Source organism: Poecilia formosa, unplaced genomic scaffold, assembly GCF_000485575.1.
Source record: "Poecilia formosa unplaced genomic scaffold, Poecilia_formosa-5.1.2 Scaffold609, whole genome shotgun sequence".
Lineage (NCBI taxonomy): Eukaryota > Metazoa > Chordata > Actinopteri > Cyprinodontiformes > Poeciliidae > Poecilia > Poecilia formosa.
In genome coordinates this window covers 17,537-43,791 of record NW_006800548.1, presented here as the reverse complement: position 1 = coordinate 43,791, position 26,255 = coordinate 17,537, and the positions used below count along the sequence as shown (strand labels likewise).

The following is a 26,255-nucleotide window of genomic DNA, read 5'->3' as shown; positions in this document are numbered from 1 at the left end:
CTTCAGTATATAAAGCCACCGTCACCCAGCCATGCTATGCATAGTGCACAGGTAGAGTGCTTAACATTTTGTTAGATACACCAGAGAATCGCAGAGTGTGTTGATGTCATTTACAGGTAATGGAGGTCATGTGGTAACTTTGTTTTAGGGCAAGGACCAAGTCTGATAAACTGGATCGCTCCATTTTAGGTCCGCTCCTCATTCCCTTTCTTCGCTCTCATCAATAGGGGTGCACCAATTGCAGCTTGTTGACCGATCACCGATATTTAAAAAGCCGGTAACACTTTATTTGAAAGGGGGTGAATAAAACTGTCATGACACTTTCATAAACATGACATAACACCTGTCATGAACATGAATAAGCCTTCATGAATATTTATGACTGTTGTCATAAAGCGTCATTCGGTAAATTATGACACTTTTAATACAAAGTTGACATTATTCAAAATGTCTTTGATATGACAACTTGACATTAACCAAGAAATCATTACTGTTTAAACTTTACCTTTAATAACATAAAGTTACCTAATTTTTAAAGTGCAATCAATAATACTTTTATAACAAATTTATATCAGTAATGATTTCTTGGTTAATGTCAAGTTGTCATAACAAAGGCATTTTGAATAATGTCAACTTTGTATTAAAAGTGTCATGATTTACCGAATGGTGCTTTATGACAACAGTCATAAATATTCATGAAGGCTTATTCATGTTCATGACAGGTTTTTATGACAGTGTCATGTCAGTCTTATTCACCCCCCTTCAAATAAAGTGTTACCAAAAAGCCTGACCTGCCAAGTTCTGATTTTTTCGTCTGAAAAGTCGCTAAATATCTGTCTACTTCATAAAATCCCCCCCGCAAAAAAAAGATAAAGTGTTTTTAACAAATTATTCTGTAATCTGTTTAATTAAGGTAGAAGCAGAATTTAAGTCCCTTAAATGCACGAGCTAATGAGTAGAACTGCTACTGGACGGCAAATACGTAACGGTGAGAGAAACACTTAAAAGGAACATCGAGGAGTGAATTGGATGAAACTCTGTATCAGATTAATCTCTGTGCATTCAGTCCAGAAACAAGCCTGGGAAGCAATAGACTGGCTAAGCAGAAAAACTGGAGGCAGCTAGCATAGCGTAGCTAACGTGCCCCGTAACAACTCCTTCTTTACACAGCTAGCTTGCGCTGGTTAGACGGTTTTATTATTTACATCACATTTCACGATATATCGGAGGCCTTTTCCCACCCTCTCACTCTGTGGTTGTCAGCGGACATGACCCAACTGCGCACTGACAAAACTTTAGAGATTTCACATGAGCCAGAGCTACCCGCGTGCCTTCACGAGCGCGACCGTCCGTCCACCGCTTTACAAAATGCACAGAGATGGCACTTTATCATCAGACTTAATTTTTATCAGCGATAAACGTTTTTGCCAATTGTGTCTTCAGTTCGTTTGAAATGAAAAACACAGGGAGTGCTATTGAGACTTTGTGCGAAGTTTCTCCTCTCGTGGAGGAGTCACTGTGGCACCACCTCCTTCATCGAGGCCAGCGCCGAGTGGATGCGGACGTGAAGCCGGTTTTCGAAGTCGTAGCCTGTGAAGTCCTCCTACGGAGAGACAGTGAAACAGGAAGTTATTCATTTTAGTTTGTTTTTTTTAACTTAGTATTTTATTAGAAGTACTCATTTTGGCTTTTACCTTGGCCTGAAGTAGGAATGATCTCCCCTTTGCCACTGTCTGAATCCAACAATGGAAATAATACGGTAATGACACAATGTCCACAAATACACAGATGAAAATTTTATAATGCTACATGCAAAAATCGCAGACCTCTGGTTTTGCGAGGAGTATGCATCCAAGCTCATAGACGGCGTACGGCTGGATGTAGGAGTTGATCTGTCGTCCGTACTCGTCCCTGATGGCTAGCTGGAACGACTGGATCACATGAGAAACGGAGAAAAAGGAAGTATAAGCACCATTTCCAGTTTAGATTAACTCCAAAATTATTCTCTGATCCGAGTAGAGTCCTACCTGAACAGCATCTCTGATGTTTCCTTGGCATTTCAGGATGGAACCGAGGAGGAGGTGTTTCAGGCCTCTACATGAAGGCTCGTCTACGCTCTGCAGCACTGCAGTTAGAACACAGGAAATGATGGGACGTTTAAAAAAGACATCGCTCTGCATTTAGGCTTGTCGAAATATGCAATAAATCAATTTATTGCATGATAAGTTAAAAGCTCAATAATTTCCTTTTGCGTGATTCATCATTTTTCTCTTTTCTTTCTTTCCACCAAAAACTGGATGATAAAACTCTTCAGTCTGGTGTTTTGGTCTCAACCATCTTTTTTTTGAAGGACAATTTTGTTTACAGACTTCAAAATGCATTTGATTTGCTGTTTCTGTTCTGTTTATTTATTTTGGACATTTAAAATGTCTGAAATGCTCATTAGAATGTAAAGTTTATTGATTTTTGACAACGATGTCAAAACAACAATTTTATCGTTTATTGCGATAACTTCTGGGACAATTTATCATCCAGCAGAGTTTGTTATCATGACAGGCCCACTGTCAGGATTCATGTCTGTAGAACTTTTTCCACATTTTGTCACATTACAACCACAAACTTTATTGCATAAGTGTCAAACTCAGGGTCTGTGGGCCAAATCCAGCATGCAGTAACTATTTCTGAAAAAGGACTTCAAGATAACAGTTGTGCACGTAAATATTATTTTATCAGTCAAGTCAAACAAATTTAGCTGTAATTTTGATTATTAAACAAACAAAACAACTAAAAAACAGGCATTTTCCTTCAATTTCACAATGATGCACTTTTTTGTGTTTGTTTATCACATAAAATCCCCCCAAAACCGCATTGAAGTTTCTGGGTTCTGTAACTCTTCCTTCCTCCCTCCCTCTGAAGGTCGGACTGACCTTGATTCATTATCTGCAGTTTGGTTGAGGAGCAGTTCTGCAGGGCTTTCCACAGATAGAGAACCTCGATCACCCCGAGGATGCACAGCTGCCTGGTGGGCGAGACTTTTCTCAGCCTGTCCGCCTGCAGAGAGCCATAAAAACAAGTAGTTGAACTCCTGCGACAAACCACCAATCGTTCTTTTAAAATAAGAATAGCACGTGTTGCTGACCCTTTTGACAGCAAACTGCTCTATCTGGTTGTTTTTCCTCTTGAACAGCTTCTGGACATCTTTGAAAACTCCGTTTGCTCCGTCCAGGTCCCCTGAAGCCCCCTGACACACTGAAAGGAGACGCAGTCGAACAGAAACAGTTCAAAAGGCCTGGTCTGCAAAGAGTCCAAATAAGGAGAGGTAAACTATGTAAAGAAAAAAAAAATTAATGCGCAGGACGTTGTTTCCGTGGTGGTTTTCCAGTCTATAGTGGCTGTTACTGTTCAGGTTTGTTTAAGTAACACAGGCCAATATTTAAGCTTGGTCATGAGGATTTTTGTTTTGGTTTAATTGCATAAATATTGCCAGGATCCAACTGTCCCCCACAGACATCTTTTGCGTGCACAGTTTGTGGAAAATGCAGCAAACAAATATAATACGCATCACCTTTTCTGGGCTACACAGACGCGTTACTGAAGGGCATCAAAACATGGAGCTGTGCTGCCGTACAGTGATGATGTGCTGAAATTATTTGGTAATCCTGCAGCTCAAAATTTGCACTGCTGGAGGATATTTCAAATCTGTTTAATTTTATTTGTATCTTCTCTTCTTTAAATGTTCCAGATATTTGACAAACATTAACTTCTGTTATTGCATCTATGCCTTCTGGTCACCATGGTGATGGCACACATCTTCGCATGCCAGCTTGCACCAACTTTTCAAAAGTGTTTATATATTGCCGCAAAAAACAGAACCTAGCGGTTTAGCAGGCGCACAATTGCACCTCTGATTTTTCTGATTTTGCTGCGCAATCCCATTTGTGTGTTGTTTGTAGCTCGGGTTTGCTCAAGATAACAAATAGAGCTGCACCGATTAGATATTAATATCTGAATCGGTCCCGATATGAAAGAAAAAAATTCTAGATCGAGCATGAGCAACCATGTGGCTGATACATAAGGGGAGATCATCAAAAAAGTATAAAATCAGTTTTAAGCTGTTTAATACCATTTTTATTCCTGTGGTCACAAGCTTCCAAAATTAGATTCATTATTGTTTTAATATTGTTTTATTTGATTTTATTAATATTGTCTTAATGAGGATACTGTGTTTGAGTCACTGTTTATTTTAGTTTTTTTGTTGTTGTTTTTTTTCTTACTATTTTTATGGCTTTTAATATTTTAAAGTTTTGAGAACTTGTGAAGGTATTGGTGTATTTAGCTGTGCTGTCCTGGTGCAGAATTATTAAATCAATTTGTAATTCAGTACATTTACATCTGTGTTTGAAAAAAGAAATGTTTTAAGTCAGTTCAGCACCGTTTTTCTGTATCGGATCGGTATTGGCCGATACTAAATCTCCAATAACCTTTCGCAGATCAGACCCATAATGTTTCGTTGGAGGCTATCAGTCTTACCTCCGGTCAGGTAGGCGTAGTAGCACTGCGACCAGCGGGACTCGTTCTTCAATCGCTCAAATGCTCTGAAGGCATCTTCGAAATTCAGCTCTATCATGCTGCACCAACCTGACACAAAGAACAAGCGGACGCAGTCAGACCGGGCCCTCAGCAGACCACGCACCAACGCTCACGGCTAACCGGGTGAGAAAACACGTACCAATCTCATAGAGACACACATGCTGGATCTCTCTTTGGTCTGATGCAAGTTCTAATGCATCATGGAAACAGGCCAAAGCACTGTTGATATGGCACTGGGGACAGAGGAGAGAGAGAGAGAGAGCACACATACTGACAGGTAAACACTAATCGTATTGGACACGGACTGTTACGGATGTGTTGGATGAAAGCTGGATCAAGAGACATCAGATCAGTGAGTTCACGAACCACGAAGCATGCATCACTGACTGTAAGTGACATGCCACTTTTTGTTTCCTTCTGGTCAAACCTGATTGGTGTGTGTGGTTCCAGATGGTTACCACTGACTCCAGGTCTGCCGTACGTACCTCCAGTCTTTGAACTCGTCCCTTGAAGAACATGAAGAGGGAAGAGTTGGGATAAACCACAGACTTTCTCTGCAGGATGGCTTTGGCCTCCAGCAGCCCGGCGTGTGTGTCAGAACCCTCCAGGGCAAAGAAAGGCAGCACCACCGTGTGGTACCACAAGAGGGCGAGCCTGAGCAACAGAACAGGACATTCAGATCAGATTATTCTGCTGATCCACTTCAACAATTATCAAACCTCTAAACAACCCAAATGATTGATATGTTGTAGATTTCTTCTGGTTTTGCTTTTTTTTTGTTACAATTGCATGTTAAAAATAATCAAAATGCAGTTTTCAAATAATGTTACTTCCAAAGATGTCCAAGCCATCCTGATTTTAGATGGAAAATAGATCTGCTTACCTTGTTTAATCATACTTCTACTGACTCAATAGGATTTTCTGTGCTAGTTTTCACTTAGTGAATGTCTTAGCACTGTCAATCAACCGTATGTACTCTTTGCAAAATGTGCTAAAGATGGAGAAACGGCTTACTGTCACAGGAAAACGGTTTATCCGCCATCATCGGCAAAATACTGAATGATTAACAGCGCTAAGACCCTCCTCCTGACTCTGATTGGCTGTTTCTGGGACTGGGAGAACTGGGAGAAGGTACAGAAGCTCAATTTTTTTCACAGCTTACCTGTCTCGCACCATACTGTCATGACATAGTGGGGGAAAAAAATTATTTTTGGTTGGCCTAGTCAAAGTTTGGACTAAAATCACATTAAAGTTAAATTACTTAAAAATTATTATGCTTTCATTTTTTCACATCAATGTTTTTTTGTAATTTAGAAGTGATGTACACTTTGAATTTTTTTTTAGATATGTGGATGTTTAAATGTAACATGTATAGTGGCTTTGTGTGTGTGTGTGTGTGTGTGTGTGTGTGTAACTGTACATGCCCTAAATATGTAGAGTTGGGGTAACTAACTTAAAAATATTAACATTTCTCTCACTGTTTACAAATTGTTCTAAACAACATACATCACTTCTGCGGTTTCAGACTCGGGTCGACTCACGTAGCCAGTGGCGCCTTCATGTCCTTACTCTCGCTCGCGTACATGAGAGAGGACAGACCCTGGAGACGGTCGCCAGGGAAGCCCAGCAGGTTGATGATCTTGAGCAGGTGTGGCGGCACCATGGAGATGCACAGGTGGAAGAGGCCGTAGCCGAAGCTGACGGAGCCCTTGAGCCGGTCCAGGGCCTCGGCCGTCACACCGTTCTCCACGTTGTGGTTGGCATTGTCGGCTGAGAGCGACTCCTGGCTGCCGGAGGCCCCCTGCTGGCAGCTCTCCTGCAGCTGACTGATGTCACTGTGGCATTTGTTGTACATTTTCCATGCCTTACGGAGAATCCAGCCTCCTTTAATATAAGCTGTCAGTGAATGACAAGGATGCGCAATGATCATTTGAACTGAAAAGAATGCTCAAAAATGCTGGGTTTGTTGCCTCCACCCAGTCATAGACCAGTACATATTGCTTTATAGGTCCAATGAGGGAGTCAGTGAGTTTTGGAATCTTTTTAAAATGGTCTTGAGAAATTGTTCTATTAGCTTTTTATGGTCAAAATACTGGGGATCCACTTTTTTCAGTTACGATACAGATATTGGAGGTTTAGTATCGACAGATACTGATACCGATACAGAAAAACAGCTGAAATAACTTGAAACGTTTCTTTTTTTTTTTAACATAGACATAAATATACTGAATTACAAATTTATTTGACAACTCTGCAACAGTACAGCACAGCTAAATACACCAATAGCTTCACAAGTTTGGTCAAACATGTTAAAAGTAACTTTAATTTGTCCAGTCAGTGCAATTAGGAGGAGAACAACCAATATAGAATAAATAATAAACTAACAGAAACAATAGATTGGCTACCTTAGTGAAACATGTAAAAATGAACTGCAGCAAACCTCCTTTCTGATGGTTCAGAAAGTGCAATTAGAAATTCTAAATATAATGTAAAAAATAGAAATTAAGTATAACATAACTCAGAGCACAAAACATAAAATTAGACTGAATAGATGTGTCCTAATGGATCAGGTACATTGTCACCAATTCACCATCTAGAATGGTATTTTTTATATCAGGACCAATACAAATATTAATATGTGATCGCTGCATCTCTACAAAGTACCTCTGCATTTGGTGTCCTTAAAAATACTGAAGAAACAAGATAAACAAAGAGAAATAATGCAACTGAAAACATACCAGTTTTTGACTATCTGGGGTCACTGATATGTAATTACGTTGTAAATTGGTCTAAATAAAAAGATCTATTTAAAGAAAAAGTATGTTCTGTCATTTGTAAAAGTCAAGCCGATCCCTCAGAAATACCTTTTGTTGTATATTTCTACGTCTGAATGAATGCTAACATTAGATTTACAAGATTTTAATACTAAAACCAAACTCCTTTTTAATAATTAACTACTAAATAAAGCTTGAAGTAGCATGAATCGGTATGGATTAGTCAACACTTTTCAAAGTCTGTGCTTCCTCTGAGTTAGGTTTGGTTACCTGAAAGTTCCTGTTTGACGAATGACAGAACCGCTAGATACACTTGGCAGTCGGCAACAATGATCTGTCTCTGTAGGCGGTCCACCACAGCCACGCCTGACATTTGGGAGTCCATCTGTAACCCACACAGACAGGCCCACGCGTTCAGTAAGCAGCGTCCACTTGAGGTGATGCCCATGAATGCTTTCTGAATAACCCTGAGGAGGCCAGGCGGCCCTGTGGCTACTCGTCCAGTTTGAGATTGAATTTCAGGGAAGTCCTAATTGAATTGGTTTGCTGGTTCGGCATGATCTCACTTGCAGTCTGGATGATTACACCTACCGCTGAGGATGTTAACATCATTATCTAAAATCTGTTCCTGGTGAAATGTTAGAAGCTATAAGAAATATTAGAACCCAACTGAACATCCAAATTGGTTTTATTCTTTTCTCCTGGCATCATTTCTACTATACCAGAGGTTCTATTAAAGGAAACGTCCTGCTGGTGATGTACTGGACTTACACGCCTCTTGTTAAAGGGGCAGTAATATGCAAAATAAACTCCTTTGAGCTTTATGCCATGTTATAATATTATTCTCTCATCAAAAACACACCTGAAGTGTTGAATTGATTTTTCATGCAGTTTTGAGAAATCCTTTAGTCTCCCATAGCAACCATTCCGCTGTGCAAAATACCTCGGGGGAAATAGCTCTGTCTTTGAGGACAAAGCTCCCTCTCAGAGCTGCAGTTTCTAAGCTTTTGAGCTTCCCCATGACTCCCCTACTCAGCTCCTTCAGACTAGACATGAACAATTAGCAAACACCTGGTGGAACTGTGCATCTGCTGAGCTCATTATAGGAGCTACTTCTCAGTGCAATGCTGGCAAAAATGTTGTTAAAGGGTTAACAGAGGAGCCATGTTGTGATCACTTTCTGAAGGTGGAGTTTCAGAAAGAACAGGAGTTTTTAAAGCAACAGAGGCCCAATTTCAAGCCATTAAATTACAAAGTCAAATTTCTTTTAAGTCATATTTCATATGATTGGCATCTTTATACAATTGCAGGTAATATAGTTACTTGATTATGCTACAAAATGGCAATATGTGCATGGAAAACACATAAGACTGCCCCTTTAACAGTTAGATACTCAGCAACTTAGTTCAGTCTTAAGTTTATCCTTTACTAGTTTCTCCCGGTACTTACACTCTTCTTGATCTTGTTTCGGATTGTCTCTAACACTCCAGCGCTGTCGCTCTCGCACAGTTTCTCAGTTGTCTTCAGATCATCACAGGCCATCTGCATCTTCTCCTCCTCGAATGTCATCATGGCGTTCTGCAGCGAAGCACAGAAAAAGTCCTCCAATTGGTTAGGCTTTGTGTATTCACAAGCCCTCAAGGTGTTGTGAAGCAGAATGTTAAATGGGCTGAACTTAAACGATGCTTTTCAACCTTCAAATGTGCAAAGAGCTTTCAAATTACAGCTTCAAACAACTACAAAATACACATTGTTCACCATAAGAGTTAATTGCACTCTATGCCAACATACAAGCCATACATCCATTTGAATTACATCACTATGTCAATGTTTTGTTCTGTTCCTCTGATGAGATTCATGCTTGATCTAGCATTCTAACCGCGAAGGAGTCTTATGTAATGGAGTAACAAAAGGCTGCTTCAGCATAACCCTAAGTGGGGCAGAACGGTGACATCTGCACAGCTGTGTATGGGGAAGGAACAAAGGACAAAAAGTGTCCTTAGCTGCAGCACAGACAAATGGGCATCACTTTAAAGCCGGCCACACAACACAGAAATGACAAAATACAAACATTGTATGAATATACTATAATCTATGCCCAGCACTGAATAGTATACAGGGTTTAGTGTAGGGCTGCTCAGAAAGTGCAATAAATAAAACGATAATACTAAGGAGTGAAAATAATAATAATTTTTCACAATTACAACCTGAGCTTATGGGGACAAAAATATGTTGTTTGCCAAATTCTGTTACATATATGTGAGTTTTATATGAAAAATGTAGTCTTTTTTTCATCCTATTACATGGTTTATATATGCCATTTCAATATCATACACTTCCAGTGAACACCAAAAGACTGTTTCAAAATCAACCTACATTGTCATTTAAAATGTTTTGTAAAGTTCAACACAATTACAAAAATGTCTGTAAAATAACCCTGGCGAAGACATGAACTTAAGATTCACTCACATTTTTTTAACAGGGACTAAAATCCTATGATTGTGTTCTATTCTGATTTTTGAAATATGTTTCTAGCCACACTCTGTGATGAACATTCAGTCAACGAATGCTCCCAAGTGTTCAAATAATTATTTGAATGAATGAGGGTGAATTTGAAATTCTAAAACGAGAGAATCATCATCAGCGCAGACAGAGAGTCTGTGTGGCGTCGCATGAGATTAAGACCTGTTACTATGGGGTCATTGCAGTGACGTTAGAGTAGCATTTATCTTTAAAGTCTCGAGATATTTTGACATGCCCAAAAGATCTCATTGCAAGCTGGGTTCCCTGGTGATTAAATTATTATCAGAAGGCGAAGTTTAAATAATTTAATTTAAAAATAGTTAAGCGTTGCCCTCCCAACACAGAAAGGTGCATTCATCAACCAGCGAAAGGAGAATATGACAGAGTGTGAGTTTGAATGTGAGTGTGAGCACCACACCACATTATGAATCATCTCCCTCATTCAGCACTGACAGACGCAGGCTTTCAGTGATCTACTCTCCTTGCTGCAGCCATGCATTTCTTCAGCTGAGGATGCGTCCATTATGCTAATGGACAGGCAGAAAACAAAGGAAGATACCAGTGGTGACAACATGAGGCCTGCCTTTTGACAGACTACATTATCTCAGGCCTCACATCTAACATTAATTCTGAGGTCTTCTCCTCTAATACTCGTCACTGCCTCCATCTCTCTGCCGTAGCGGTGCCTTCCTGACGCACATCTCACCAGAAAACTGACGAAGCTCGCTCCGAAGCTCATCAAAGGGCTGTGCGTCCTAAAAGAGACGTAGAAATGAGGAAAAAATAAGACACAGAAACAATGGGTTACAAAATGTGGCAGAAAATATAAACTCAATTACAACAAAGTATTTTTTTGTGTATTTTTTAAGGTTTGTTTTCTGCAAGAGGACATAAAACAAGGAGAAAAATACACAAAAACTGCTGCAGACTTTGACTTTTCATGATGGCTCCAAACAAGCCGTCATGACTGACTGCAGTCTGTCATGTGAAGACAAGAATCCATAGCAAGCTTCAATATGAAAGATTATGAAATAAAAATCCAGTCCATGTTTGTTTGCTAACATACAAATATGCTAATTAAAACTGATAGAATAACACTTTAACCAAAACTTTCTGTCTGGGAAAAAAAATCTACAAATTCAGGTGGATAAACAGCATATTTTAGATGTTCTGTCTTAAAACTAACACTTAAAATGTTGGTCAGCTGTTTTCAGTAACTTCAGCAAGACTTTTAAGTTAATGTCCAGCAGAAGTCACGGTAGCTAGCTAGCAAATTTTCCTAGACTTTTTTTGATTATTTCTCATCAGATATGAGCTAAATCCTACCCGTGATTTAGCTCATATTTGGGATCTGAAAAATTTCTATTCAGTATACAATTATATATTTAAGGTCTGATTAGTCCAAGTTTAAAAAAAAAAGACTGAATCATATTAGAAATAATCAAATAAAGTCTAGGTATCTAGCTAGCTAACTGACGGCTAGCTCGATAGCTAGATACCATTTTCTCCTATGTTCCAGTATTTGGGTTCTCTTCACTGTGATTTAGCTCATATTTGAGTTCTAAATTGTATTATATTCAGTATAGATTTATCTAGTTAAGCTCTGGTTAGTCCAAGTATTAAAAAAAAACTGAACCATGTATGATCAAATAAAGCCCAGCTACCTCAACAAAGTACCACAACGTCCATTTAATTCAGGAGCTGTTAGTTAGAATCAGAAATTAGCATTATTTCATTGAGCGGATGTGCAATAACATAATGAATACCCCAGGCCAATGCACCCTGGGAGAGCAACCATACCCCAAAATTAAAGCCCAGGGCTGTCCCAAGGTCATATGGGACTTTAAGCAGAATCTTTATTTGGGGGCTCCTCTTCCTGTTGCAGACAATGCAATCAGTGAGTGAGTTTTAAAACAGATTTGATGGCGTCTGAGAGAAGCAGCCAGGTTTAAATGGCTGAAAAGATGAATAGCAATCTCAGGTTATTTGCTTAGATGTGTTTGTGTCCAGGAACTATCTTTACCTTGTAGCATCAGATTGTAACCATGTTAACAGAACAATCAAACAATGGAGATTATTCTTCGCATTTTTACAAAGTAAACTTGGCAATTCCTTTAAATTATTATTATTTTTTATTATATTAATCAATTCTAAAACCGTCACATCAAACTTAATAATATTCTAGATCTCAATAAACAAATAGAAAACTTTTATGACTATGTCAAAATTCAAGCAGCTATGGGAGTCCCCTGATGACAAAAAGCTGCTAAGGTCGCTTATGCCTTAGGTCAGCTGGTGTCTAACGACGACAGACTTAAAGGAACACACCCACATTTTGTTTCATTTCAAGTGATGATGTTTTCTACAGGACACCTTGTTCTCTACCACCCAAACCCGTCCCCCTCATCCCACCTGTTGGTGCAGGATTGAAAGGTTTTACCTGTATCTCTTGAAAAGCTCGTCGCTCTCTTTGAATCCGTTGTTGAGCAGCATGTTGATGCCTTGCAGAGCCATCTCAGCATCATCTATGTGCTCTGCCTTCTCCTCCACCTTCTGCTGCTGCTGCTGCTGCTGGGACTGCTCGGGACCCGCCATCATTTATGCTACAGCGCAGCGGCTGCTGGACTGGACGAGTGCAATGGAAATATAAACAAAAACAAAAATACGACCTCTTCGAGACAAACTCGCATCGGTTTCTGTCTGCTGATGTAAAGGAACGACCTTAAACAGGGACGCACATCTGGTCGGATGCTTAAAAAAAAAAAAAAATCCGCTGCGCTGCTTCCGCAGGATCCAGGAGACTGCGCCCCTCGGAAGGCCTCCGATGCCCGGCCTGAAATCAGACGAGCTCCGGTCGGCCCGATGCTTCCAGCAGCTGCTGCCCGCTCAGAGGGAACGCTCTCCGCCGCTCGTCACCGCATCCGTCCGGCCAGCCATCCGTGCAGCTTTGCTCCAGCTAATCCGGTTCGCCCGCCAGCATCTGAGGCGTTACATAACGAGGATGCTGCGAGGCTTCGCCACAGTCAGAACCCACGCAGCTGAACGCACTGCTCCCCAAACGGGCTGGCGTCACAACGCACGGCGGCTCGCCGGGAGGAAGGATGGAGGGAGCAGGCGCCCGGCCGCGCCCAGGTCTACATCCTGATGACGGAGAGCCTGCTGGGGCTAATGAGGATTAATGAACACACTGGTTCTGATGCTTACGTACTTATTATGAGCATCAGTGTCACTGAATGATGATAGAATGACGTACAAAATGTATAGGAAGGAAAGTTTAGTGTGAAGCCAATTCCTAAAATAACGGCCTAAATCATTTTTTTTTTGCCACCAGTATTTATTTATTTATTTATTTTTACCTAAATTATCTTTTGGCAATAAGATGTTTTGAAAAAAAAAAACCTCTTTTAAAAACATAATTAATTAATTAATATAATAAAATAATAATAATAATAATAATAATAATAATAATAATAATAATAAAATCACTTTTTGATTTTTTTTTTAGACTTTCATGGTGTCAGATTTTTGCTCTCATAAAGTCCAAAGAATGTTGCCCCAGAATTCTTGTTCATTGTGAAACAACAACAATACGATTACATCATGAAGTCGTATTGTTTTGTTTTGTTTTGTTTTGTTTTAAGACTTTTAATGGCACTTTTTTTTAATCACCTTTTTTCTAATTGTTCCGTTATAAACTTTACCAATTACCATAACTGACCTCTGCATAGTGGGAACTGCTTAAAACATGAGACCAAAGAGGCCAGAATGCACAAACTTAAAAAATATTTTAACTGAAACTTTGTTGAAGACTGAAGAACTTTAGTTCACTTAAAAAAAAAACTACCACTAATAAATATTATTATTCAACAACGGGGCAGTTTTGCCCTGTTGTGCATATGATTCAGCATGTTGCACTGCTAAAGAAAACAAAAAAAGTCAACACATGCTTTATCCTTTGCCCCATACAGCAGTAGGCGGTGCCTCCGCTCTGAGCCACTGAAATGCTTAGATTATATCTAGATCACAAAGGCAAAGCTCAGAAACTCTTTCTGTTCTCTTTACCTCTCAGTAAAAACAGGCATGGAGCTCGGATCAGTGGTTAGTGCTGTAAGGAGCAACAGAGTGCTGCTTGGTAATGAAGTGAGTCCAGCTGTCATAATAATTAAAGACGGTAAAATCCACCAAATACTCTCTAGCTGCAACTTTACTGGGGATGTTGGCTGTGAGGTAAGCTGGCGGTCGCTCTGCCCTATCCGTTAAGTTAAAAGTGCCTCTTAGGGTTGATTTAGCACTCCTGGTTTAACCCCTTCATCACTGCAGGTGCTGGATGTGGGGGACAGCGTGGTGATGCCAGGCGTCGTAGACTGCCACGTTCACGTGAACGAGCCGGGCCGCACCTCATGGGAGGGCTTCTGGACGGCCACCAGGGCTGCCGCGGCGGGAGGAGTGACCACCGTCGTGGATATGCCCTTGTAAGTTGAAGTATCCGGGCCACTTGGGCAGGTGCCCAGGGGGGCATTAGGAAGGGGACGCTCACCCAACGAGGTCACGTTGTAGGCTGCTTTGGTTGATTTGGTTTCCTTGAAAAGGGACAAAATTTGATGGAGTGCCATGTTAAGAGAGCATTTGATTATAACCCCTCCAGAAACAGCATCCCTCCAACCACAACGCTCAGAAACTTTGAAGAGAAGCTGCAGGAGGTGACGGGGAAGTGCTTCGTGGACGTAGCCTTCTGGGGAGGAGTCGTTCCTGGAAATCAGGTACCGACCAAATTAAATAAAAAACAGGAGTGTCCTATGTTTTTTGGGTTTTTTTTTGCACCACAACATAAAAGTATTTTGTCTCCTCACAGCGTGAACTTCGGCCCATGATCAAGGCAGGCATTGCTGGGTTCAAGTGTTTCCTCATCCACAGCGGTGTTGATGAGTTTCCCCATGTGGCTGAATTCGACCTCCACACGGCCATGAAGCAGCTCCAGGGAACAGGAAGTGTCCTGCTGGTGAATTACTGGATTTGGCTCCATGACATGTTTCTTGTTAAAGGGGCAGTGTTTATGTAAAATCCACTTGTTTGAGCTTTACATCATGTAATAATGTTATTCCCTTCCTGTGCAAAATGATTGGAGGGACCTAACCCCGCCTTCCAGGATGAAACTCCTCCTCAGAGCCGCAGTTTCCAAGCTTCTGTCTCACAGAGCAGCCCTCCACCGCAAATCCCCCATTCAGCTCCTTCAGACTAGCCAGCAGCAATTAGCAAACACCTGCTCATTATACGAGCTCCTTCTCAGTGAAACGCTGGTAAAAACACTGCTAAAGGGTTAATAGAGGAGTCATGTTGTGATGACTTCCTGAGTTTCAGAAAGAGCAAGCGTTTTTAAAGAGACAGAGGCCCAATTTCAAGGTGTTAAATTACAGTCATATTTCTATTTACAGCATTTTTTTAAACAATTAAAGGTAAAATAGTTGCTTGATTGTGCTATAATAAAATGACACCTTGTGCCTGGAAAATACATAATACTGCCCCTTTAAGAGACCTTCTGGTGACTGGTCACAAACTAAACATCATTTCGTTTTGTCTCCTCCAGTTTCACGCAGAATTGGATGTTCAGCCAACAACGGGGAACAACGCTGATGGTAATTGTACAAATTTAAATCACATGAAATTTTAGACCTTTTTCCTCTTTGCCTTTTACCACTATAGATAATAAAAATAAACTTAAGCTGTTCTCAGGATAAAGACTGAAATGTTTTAGTGCCTTCAATTAGAATAACTTGAGTTGCTGATGTTACAAAACTGAAATATACACAGTCTAGGTTGAATAAAGTATAGCTTAAAAAGTGTACAGAAATCTTACACTTTCTGTAAGATTTCTGTACAGTAGAATTTTCTGTAATTTTAATTAAATCTTTCATAAAACATTTTTAGAAGTAAGTTTGTTTTCATTGAATTTCCTTCAGTAACATATATTTTATAACCAACCCTCCCAGAGTCAGACCCTTGCCAGTACGACACCTTTCTGCGGTCCCGGCCCGATGTCATGGAGGTAGAAGCTATTCGGACCGTTGCAGAACTCTGTCTGCAGTACCGGTGAGAGAAGTTACTGCATGTCCCCTCCAAACATACTTTGAACTTTTCCACACTTAACCAAAAACTTATGCGAAATGCTAACACAGTAGTAAATGATTCTGATTTGGAAGAAAAATTGTAAATAAGGATGAAAAAAAATATATATATATATATATATATATATATATATATATATATATATATATATATATATATCAAAAACGGAAGAAATCCGACTTTTTTTTTCCCCGAGGTTGAACATGGTGCTATGGTGAAGCTTTCCTTCCACAGCGACATGAGGGTCAGGGTTTAGCATTGGGACAATCAGCCTGTGGTTCTGCTGGGTTCAATGAATTTGATGATAAACTACATTTACAATGAATTAAAATGTAAGGGGTGCAACTATTTTTTGCAAGACTGCATATTCCCTTTATGTCAGTACGGGTGATTTCTCCGTTGAAGATTTGGTAGTTGTTGCAGCAGCAATGGCCTTTCTGTGTTTCAGGGTGCGATGCCACATTGTTCACTTGTCATCTGCAAAGGCCCTTAAGCTGATCCAGAAAGCTCGGCAAGCTGGGGCCCCCCTAACGGTGGAGACCACCCATCATTACCTCAACCTGTGTGCAGAAACCATTCCTGCGAGAGCCACACAGTTTAAGTGCTGCCCTCCCATCCGAGGTTCTGCCAACCAGGTAGACCGACTCGTTGTTTTGCAGATCCAAAGGTTATGCTTAATGGACGCAATACAAAGAAACACCATGTGGTTAATACTGTCATCGGTCCCTTCAGGAGCAGCTGTGGTCTGCGCTGAAAACTGGACAGATTGACATGGTGGTGTCTGACCACTCCCCCTGCACCCCCGATCTTAAGAAACTGGAGAGCGGGGACTTCACGCAGGCATGGGGAGGGATTTCATCGTTACAATTTGGTACATTTCTCAAACTGGTGGCAGCTAGAAAATGGAAAAAAAAAATGGTTTGTACTTGTTAGCGCTTCATCAAGTCCAGAGGACCCCAGAGTGCTTCACACTGCATTCAGTCATTCTCCCACACATTCACAGGCTGATGGTGGTGATGATGGTAGTAGCCACTGACTGCAGGACAAACTCCTTCCACCAAAACAATTATTTCACCTTAAATAGCTCACATGTCCAAATTTTACATTAGTTTTATATCAAGGGAGGATATCATCAAATTCAGTCTATAAATGTTATTAACATTGATGAGTAGTAGTCAAAATCTGCTTGCAGGGGCTTTTGGTCCAGTTTCTGTTGTATCCAAAACTAAATCTGAGGGTATTCAGTGTCTGGTTGATGGATCTTAAAAAGATTAAATGTCTGCCAACATGTCTGGAATGAATTCCAGATCCTTGTTCCTATATAAGGACATCAATCAGGCTCCTCTTCCTATAAACTCTGATTGTAAAAGTAAGTTTGAATGTTAAATTAGAAAAAGATCACATTAAAGAATACTGATTCACAGACACAACGCAGGCCTTAAATTATTGGTATTCCTGTGTTTCAAAACAAACACTCTTCGATGGCAGTAAAGCACGGTGGTGGAGGGCTGATGATGTAGACTTAACTATTGAAACTAAAGACAATATATCAATAAAAACATCTCATATCCACGATCATCAATGGTAACATAGGAGTGATTATTCAGGCTAGCTGTGCAGTCATATTGTCCAGGCTCCTTGCGGTCACTAAGTTGACCTAGAATTTCTCTGTCTACTGAAATATTGCAGAGAAAAACGTCAGACTATCTGCCAAGCAGCTCCACAGAAACTGGAAATATTACAGAACAGGAAACCTCGAATCCAGCAGCCACTCTATCTGAACAACATAAATAAAAGAGAATCCATGTGTTGCAACAGCCTAGTCAAAGTCCAAACTTTAACCTTATTGATTTGAAATTGTGAACAGGACTTGATATCGTTTTTATGTACAAATCTGAATGAGTTAAAATGCAAGCACTTAAACCTATCAGAGTTAATAGAGCTCTTCCCAGTTTAAAATCATGAGTAACTTATTTGGTTTTTCACAAACTGCTTTTGCATTTTGGTTAATTATTATACTTTAATAGATCATGGATTATTGTTTATCTGTGAATTTATAAACCTAAATTCCTAAATTGACTTACTTCCTGTCATTAAACGTCAATATTCCTATTTTGGTAGGTTAGACCTGCTCTATCCCGTCACCACATCTTCTTGATTGGGATTTAAATGAGGCAACTCCAACACTGAACTGGCAAAAAAGTCTCAAGCTTCTACCAATCATTTACTTTTCTGTCACAATGGTCAAAGTCTTTCAGTGGGAGCAAAGCAGACGGCCAGTTACAGTGTTTAAAAATTACCACCAGGAAGGAGAGCAAGAGTTTCTTGTCCCTATTTTTCAGGTTTGCCTCTGTTCTGGACTTCAGCCAGTAAGAGAGACTTTCAGCTGGCTGATGTGGTGAGGCTCCTCAGCAGAAACACAGCCCACCTGAGCAGCCTGGGCAGCCTGAAGGGCAGCCTGGCCCCTGGCTTTGATGCCGACTTGGTCATTTGGGATCCAGAGACGGGCTTTCAGGTCAGTGTGAGGTATTCACACTGTTAAGGGGGCAGCTTTGAGCTTTACATCATGTTATTATGTTATTCCCTCATCAAAACATTCCTGGACTGTTGCCTTGATTCTTTCGTGCATGTTTGAGACATCCTTTAATCTCCATGGCAACCATAAAATGCCTGGGTTGGCCTAGCTCCACCTTCAAGGCGCAGCTCCTCCTCAGAGCTGCAGTTTCCAAGCTTCTGTCTCACAGAGCAGCCCTCTCCCACTCAGCTCCTTCAGACTAGCCAGAAGCAATTAGCAAACGCCTGGTAGAACTACGAATCTGCAGAGCTCATTATAGGAGCTACTTCTCAGTGCAACACTGGTAAAAATGTTGTTAAAGGGTTAATAAAGGAGCCATGTTGTGATGACTTCCTCAAGGCGGAGTTCCAGAGAGAGCAGGAGATTTTAAAGCGGCAGATGCCTAATTTAAAGCCGTTAATTTACAAAGTCAAATTTCTTGTAAATTATGAGTCAACAGAGTTACTTGATTGTGCTATAAAATGGCCATAAGTGTGAGGAGAACACATAATACAGCCCCTTAAAGCTATTGTCAAGGCTGCGTTTGTGCTTCATGTCTGTTTTCACTTCACAGATCGAAGAAGCAAGCATTCACCACAAGAACAAGGTAACTAAAGTCTGTAAGAAACAAGTGAAAAACAAATTGTGAGGATCGGTCGCGATCTGCTGTTTACACAAGTGTCTAACTGTGTGTGTGTGTGTGTGTGTGTGTGTGTGTGTGTGTATATTTGTGCAGATGACCCCGTACCTCGGCTCCACGCTGCAGGGAGTGGTGCGTGCGACTGTCCTGAGGGGCCGGCTGGTGTACAGAGATGGCAGCTTCTGCCCTGAACCTCTGGGAAAGCATCTCCTCATCCCCCAGAGGACGGGTCAAGCACAACTGTAGCAAACACAGACAATAAAAGCTCAGTCCATTGGTCTGACTGGAAATGTGTGTTCTTTTTTTATCTTTTCTAAAGAGCACATAGCTAAAAGATTATATCATATGAACCAAAAGCTTTTATCTGGAAATGAATTTTAAACAACTTAAGTGTTTTAGCTAAAGTTAAAGAGAATGGACAGTACAACAACCACTAGAAATCTGATTTCAGTAAAGCTTAGACTCAAATTTAATGAAGCACAGTTCAGTTTTCATATCTATGGCAAAAATTTACTAAGTACAGAGGACAGCCCAGGGCCATATATAAGCTTTATCAAAATGAAGCTTTTGACATCAACAGTAAGCAGACAGTGTCTGCTTTGCTGACACCATTGACTGCTTCTCCTCCATTTACACTTTTAGAATCTACATTACCTTTCAGAGCAAAATGTTCTGTTGAGAACATAAACAATAATATTCAATAAATTAGTTCCACAAAGGCTCGGTTGTCAGATTAAAATTACTTTTTGTGCATAACAACCTTCAAGCAGGTATCAGTCATAGTTTGCATTAAACCCACATTTCTGTATTATGTTTTTTTTGCAGGTCTGATTTAATATTGTAATTATAAATGCAGAAAATCTTCATAATTACCAGAAATAAGGGCTTGAAAACATCAGCCTGTGTAGTTCATATATAAGACGTGTTCACTTCCTGATGGAGATCCTGAAATAAACTTTTTAATCATTTTCTAATATGGCTGTAGAACAAATTCTTAAATATGAGTTAAAGATTGATCTTTCAGAGCTTTGCAATACTAGTTACAGGAAATCACACAGGAACATTTTGTATGTAGGAATGAGACGTCATTGTCATATATTGTGAGGTTGAAATAGGAGTTTGGGAACCGCCTGGTGATTTAACTATAACAAAGAGTGCAAACTCACAGCAAGGCATAAAGGGAACCAGAAACAGAACCAGGTCGAAACCACCAAGGAGCAATGAAAACCAGGGAGCTTAAATACAGACGTGTGATGAATGACAAAATATAAAACAGCTGAGGGAGAGTCCTGAGGAGAGGAACTGAGGGAAGGAGACTAATAAACAGAAAAATAACCAGCATTTTACACTTTCCACACTTGATCATGTTTGCTTATCTTGGATAACAGATGTTGACAGTTTTAAGAGCTTTTGTACCTTCTGAAAGGTAGAAAAGAAGCGGGGACGGTTGAAAAGAAGAGTGCATAAAGGTGAATATTTTACTAAAGTTGTTTCAAAATGTGGTCGTTTACTTTTTCATTATGGTGAAACCTGTCTAGCTTGAAATAAGACAAACAAACTGGTTGGGTTGCTAATATGGTGTAAATATAAATATGACGACTACTTGGTCATTTATCCTCAGCCAGTTGCAGTGTGAATGACATGCTCTGCTAGCTTAGACAAGGAGAAGAAAATACAGCTAGAGCATTTCTCAACTCGGTTAAATTCATGTTCTCGTTCACCCAGGCTGGCAGGATGCCCTGAAAAATCACAAACATTTCTAATAGGTTGGATTGGACTTTAGCAATAAAAAACCCTTGTCTGATCAAAGCTGAATTCTGGGTAGCTAGAATTCAGCTACCCAGAATTCATTTATGTAGTAGTTTTCAAACAATAATTTGGTTAAAATACTGAAGCAAAAAAAAAAGAAAAAGCATTTAAAATGAAGAGTACAGGAAATAAATAGTTAATTTTGAAAGCCTGTAAGCCTGGTAGCTAATTATTAACAAACAGCAGCATGTCTGGTGACGTCCTTATAGGAAAGTACATGTTGTCAGAGCTGGGTACACACTCACAGTTGACAGAAGATGAAAAGGGTAAATACTGTGACAGACGTTTGACCCGAGGACTTCACTGGTCAGACGGAGGGGTGTGTCTGGCTGAGGGAATACTTCACCTCCGTCTCTTATGTCTCTTTCATCTTTTTTGCTCTCCCCATCTTGCTGTGAAGTCATGTTGCCCGTCTCCATGCCTCCACCACAATGCCTGAAGAAACGAATGGTTGTTCCTCACCGTTACATGTTTGGACCAGGACCTTCCAATGTTCCTCAACGCATTCTGGAAGCCGGAGCCAAGCCGGTCATTGGACACATGCACCCGGAGATATTTGAGGTAAGTCAGCAAGTTCAGCCACCATCATGTCGTCCATGCAGGGGAAGACCAACACACAGCCATGGATTCCAGGATTGCATTCTATGTAGCTCTGTCTATCAAGACTGACAGACGGATGGCTTTCCTGTTCCCGAATTTATGAACCACCCCAACTTTTGCTAACCCTCCTTTTTTTTTACCTTGGATTGTAGGCAATGCGTTTCAGTTGGACCCTCAATGATCAAAGGCAAAACTATTTAAATTTTACCATCAGAAATTTCATTGTAATTGCAGATCATGAGTGACATCAAGAGTGGAATCCAATATCTGTTCCAAACACAGAACAGGACAACTTTTGCTGTGAGCGGCACTGGCCACACTGCAATGGAGTGTGCCATCTTCAACACGGTGGAGTCTGGGGAAAGCGTGCTGGTAGCGGTCAATGGTATCTGGGGAGAGCGGGCAGCTGATATGGCGGAGAGGGTTGGTAAGTTACTCAAAAGCTCCCTGATAGAAATAAAGACGTTTAATATTTACAATGGCAGACATATTTCTTAATTTGGGGATAAAGCTTTGGAATATACTTGGAACCATGCTCTGTTAGTCTGGTACAAACCAGACTCTTACTCTAAGTTTGCTTTGTAAAAAAAGATCTGGACTCTTGGTTATTAAGAAATTATTGCTTGCTGTAGATGTGGACTGTTACAGTTTTAAATGATTGGATCTGATTCTACCCAATAACAAATGTTTGATGGTGACATAGGTAATATGGCACCTCAACTGTGAAGGAAGCTACGCTATGAAGCTTACCAGAAATCGCGTGCACTGTAAACAACCCCATGTGGATCAGGGCCACAACGTCTTTGCCAACAATAAAATGTCTTAAATGTCTTAAACATTCCTTTTGTTCCGACTTTAATAACTCAGTATTTGTAGGTGTGGCCAACAAGGACTGAATGACTTTGTTCACTTCCTCCAGTGCTGTTGCCAAACTTCAACCGTAGGCAAACTACAATTAGAAAAAAAGGCGTAGAAACTCAACATCATTGTTCACAACTCCTCCTTCTTTTTGCTGATTGGCCAGGATGCAATACCTCCTGAGAAATCCAGGTCAATGGGACAAATCCCAGCTGGAGCACAGAAGGGAGATGACAGTCAAGAAGGATTGCGTGGGTGTCACTTTGATTCACACTTCAATACTCCAAACATTTGTTCATTTTGCTCAAAACAAAGAAAATGTGGAGCAGGTTAAAAACACATACATATATTTTGGAATGGGCCCCAAAACAGAATGTGTGTCCATCCAACAGGTGCAAGAGTAAAAACCATTGTGGCGCCTCCTGGTGGCTACTTGACCAATGCAGAGATTGAGAAGGTATTGCCACACATCACCATAGTGATCAGACTAAATAAAGCAAACTCTCATGCTGCTATAACTAATGCAGTTACTGCATGATCTCATCGCAGGCTTTATCAGAACACAGACCGGTTCTGTTCTTCCTCGCGCATGGAGAGTCTTCCACAGGAGTCCTGCATCCTTTAGATGGCATTGGCAACTTGTGCCATAAGTAAGATCTGCTATCACAGCATGTTCTCAATGTAGGACATCAGGTGATTTCAGATGTCTGCTGATTTGTTTCCCCAGGTATGACTGCCTTCTCCTTGTTGATTCTGTGGCGTCGATAGGAGGCGTTCCTCTCTACATGGACCAGCAAGGTTTAGAGCTCATTATGGCTTCCATGTAGATCAAATGAACTCTTGAATTAATATGTTTGGTTTTACATAATGATCTTTACAGCAAATGAAAGACTTTTCTGCTAATGATTGTATGCAGGCATCGACATTTTGTATACCGGCTCGCAAAAGGTTCTGAATGCCCCTCCTGGTACAGCACCCATTTCATTCAGCGAGAGAGCATGGTGAGAATATGTGTTGTGTACTGCATATGCAAACGTGCAATGGAAAAACGTATTGAAGGGAGGAAAATTGTCCACAGCCGAAAAGTATTCAGTCGGACAACAAAACCCGTATCGTTCTTCTTGGATTTGAGTTGGCTTTCAAACTACTGGGGATGTGATGACAAGCCAGCAAGAATGTAAGACACCTACGATTGAAGAAGACGCAAGAGAAAATGCCGCTTTGCAAAGTTTTGTCCTCTTTCTGGCTTCTCAACAGATACCACCACACAGGGCCGGTCACCGCCTTTTACTCCCTGAGGGAGAGCCTGGCTGTGCTTGCTGATGAGGTGGGGCATGAGTTGGAATCAGCTCAGTAATTACTCATAAATCTTCTGTTATACTTTTTAAAAAAGGTTAAAAAAAAATTGCCAGGTTATTAGCACTTCCAGCATGAATTTCACAGCGCCTTGCCAAAGTACTAATGCTTTCTGAACTGATTTATTTACATTTTGTCATGTAGCAACCACATTATTCAGTGGATTTTATTGGGATGTTATGTCATAAACCAGCAAAAAGCAAGGAACACTTGTGAAAGGTTAGGAAAAGGATGCAGCGCTTTCAATATTTGTACAAATGTGGTGTCCATTTGAGTCTATGCTTTGTAGAGACGTCATCCAGGGCAACAGTGATGGAGTGGTTGTTTTGCAATCAGAAGATTGATTCCAGGTTTTTCCCACCATGGCAGCGTGCTCCTGGGCAAGGCATTTAAACCCAGGTTGTCATTAAAACTATGAAAGTGCAACATAACTTCAGACCTTTTAGTCTTTTGCATTCTAGAGACTAAAATTTCTGCCAACTCTTTTTACATGATAGTGGTAGGAAATTGTCGATAGAGCAAGTTTTAGGTCTTGCCACAGAATCACAGTAAGGTTTGGTCAAAGTTTGTTATTGACAGTAATGTAACGGATGCAGTGCTATTATTGTTGACAGTTTGTCGTTACGTAGTCTGGACTTTGACTGGGTCATTGTAATCCTTGACTTCTTAATGTCACCCTTTCCATTGTAGCTTTTGCTCTATGTTTAGTGTTTCATTGAAGTTTGTGGTTGTACTACTTAAAAAACATTGAAAAATGCACGGTTATGATGTTATTTGGTGTCCTGGGATAGGGTGACATGATTATCTTTTTCACATGAATACTCAGCTGATTTTTATTGTCTTTTTCACGCAAGGGTCTGGAGAAATCCTGGGAAAGACATCAGAAGGTGGCAGAGTATTTCCACGCTGGCCTGGAGAGCATGGGTCTCAAACTTTTTGTTAAAGAAAAGGTGAGGCAGAGAACCTTTCATGAAACACGCTGCCATCAACGGCTCTGGGTTAACTCGTGAACCGTTTGTCACAGCATGCAAGACTTCCCACGGTCACCACAATTGTTGCTCCTCATGGATACGACTGGAAAAAGATCACAGCCTACATCATGAAAACACACAGCTTAGAGATTTCTGGAGGATTGGGGCCGTCGGTTGGTTTGGTAGGAGAAAATAACACGTTCTGCCACTCGCAGCCTGGTTGTGTTCGTGTGAATTAAGTGTGTTGGTGTTCTTCCCCATTCCTCTCAGGTGTTACGTGTGGGATTGATGGGATGCAACAGCAGTAAAGCAAATGTTGACATGGTGCTGGCAGCACTAAAAGATGCCCTGAAACACTGCCACCGGAGCAAAGTGTAAGATGATGGAAGCAAGTTTTACTGTAACTCAAAAAAATAATATTGTTTCCTTTTGCTTCTGTACGTGTTGCAATAAACTGTCATTTATGCCAGAACTGTTTTGTTTGAAATATTATAATTTCTACTCAAATTTCAAGTAAATTTATAAAAATCTGTTTGAGTTTTAAAAATGTGAGTGAAGAAATTTCATTAATTTAAGTTAATCTGTAGAGCAGATTTTAAAACTGCAGCAATGACCAAAATGCTGTAAAGACATTAAAAAAAAAAAGACTGGAAATCAATAAACTTTATTTACCAGTTTGTAGAATTTAAATCAGGACTGGTCCATAAAATACAACATGACCAATTTCACTACAAATTGAATGACTTAGGTTGACATCAAATAGATTTGTCAAAACAAAATGAAACCTGTAGAACATGCATTACTTCAGTTCTAAAAGTAAGACAATTTGGATGGGGACCAAAGCAGAATTATATTTGGGGGCCCACTTACAGTTTAAAACACCAGATGTCAGCCACCGCAGCATCACCAACACCTTTTAGCTCGTTATCTTTGTAGCTTTGCACACAGCGTGTTTAACAGAACATGCTTAGTTAATAGAGTTAATAGAGAGTCAACACAGAATTCATTAAATTCACTGGATGACAGAATATGACTAGTTATTTAACAATATCTAAAAGAATAAATAAAAGTACTAGAGATAAAGAAGCGCAACCACTGGATTAATATTTCCTTCTATGGTCGAGTAGTTCAGTTGTTTTTCATTGCGTGAAATGTGACATCACAGCAAGCACAGGGCGCATAATATTCATAAATCACAACAGTAGCATTTAACTGATATCATTGAAACTTTTGAGATTTTCCTTTGTTAAATTCTTTAGGTTAAAGAATTTGCAAATTCTTTAAAGTCTTGAGTATAATTTAATTTCAATAACTTGGAAAACATTGGAGATCGTTTAAAAGTAAGCTCAGGTTCCTCGTGAATTTGAGTTTTCATAGAGTTTGGAGGGCTGTTTTCTGCTATTAAAAAGCATTCTTGGGCGCCCCCTGCTGGCTTCGGGACCCTAAGGAGAGGCTTT

At 40.3% G+C, this 26,255-nt stretch overlaps 3 protein-coding genes across 3 annotated transcripts; 2 read left to right on the top strand and 1 right to left on the bottom strand.

Moving 5' to 3' along the window:
* Positions 1 to 1,197: 1,197 nt before the first annotated feature.
* On the bottom strand, positions 1,198 to 12,941 carry LOC103130137 (tetratricopeptide repeat protein 39C-like). The gene is made up of 14 exons (XM_007541460.2): positions 12,328 to 12,941; positions 10,594 to 10,642; positions 8,814 to 8,942; positions 7,635 to 7,749; positions 6,132 to 6,486; positions 5,076 to 5,244; positions 4,730 to 4,823; positions 4,531 to 4,638; positions 3,140 to 3,249; positions 2,928 to 3,051; positions 2,028 to 2,125; positions 1,827 to 1,931; positions 1,695 to 1,733; positions 1,198 to 1,603 (listed from the first exon to the last, which is right to left on the bottom strand). Exons 1-14 carry the CDS (start codon positions 12,483 to 12,485, stop codon positions 1,514 to 1,516), a joined length of 1,743 nt encoding a protein of 580 aa, XP_007541522.1. The 5' UTR covers positions 12,486 to 12,941; the 3' UTR covers positions 1,198 to 1,513.
* LOC103130136 (allantoinase, mitochondrial) lies at positions 12,941 to 19,495 on the top strand. Its single transcript, XM_007541459.2, has 12 exons — positions 12,941 to 13,019; positions 13,957 to 14,114; positions 14,208 to 14,359; positions 14,533 to 14,647; positions 14,740 to 14,886; positions 15,472 to 15,520; positions 15,875 to 15,974; positions 16,459 to 16,645; positions 16,743 to 16,881; positions 18,353 to 18,525; positions 19,139 to 19,171; positions 19,301 to 19,495. Exons 1-12 carry the CDS (start codon positions 12,989 to 12,991, stop codon positions 19,448 to 19,450), a joined length of 1,434 nt encoding a protein of 477 aa, XP_007541521.2. The 5' UTR covers positions 12,941 to 12,988; the 3' UTR covers positions 19,451 to 19,495.
* An 86-nt stretch (positions 19,496 to 19,581) lies between these two features.
* Positions 19,582 to 25,267, top strand: agxta (alanine--glyoxylate and serine--pyruvate aminotransferase a). The gene is made up of 11 exons (XM_007541458.2): positions 19,582 to 21,574; positions 21,848 to 22,040; positions 22,864 to 22,928; positions 23,021 to 23,121; positions 23,199 to 23,269; positions 23,388 to 23,472; positions 23,550 to 23,648; positions 23,729 to 23,798; positions 24,682 to 24,777; positions 24,852 to 24,980; positions 25,069 to 25,267. Exons 1-11 carry the CDS (start codon positions 21,371 to 21,373, stop codon positions 25,174 to 25,176), a joined length of 1,221 nt encoding a protein of 406 aa, XP_007541520.1. The 5' UTR covers positions 19,582 to 21,370; the 3' UTR covers positions 25,177 to 25,267.
* Positions 25,268 to 26,255: the final 988 nt, after the last annotated feature.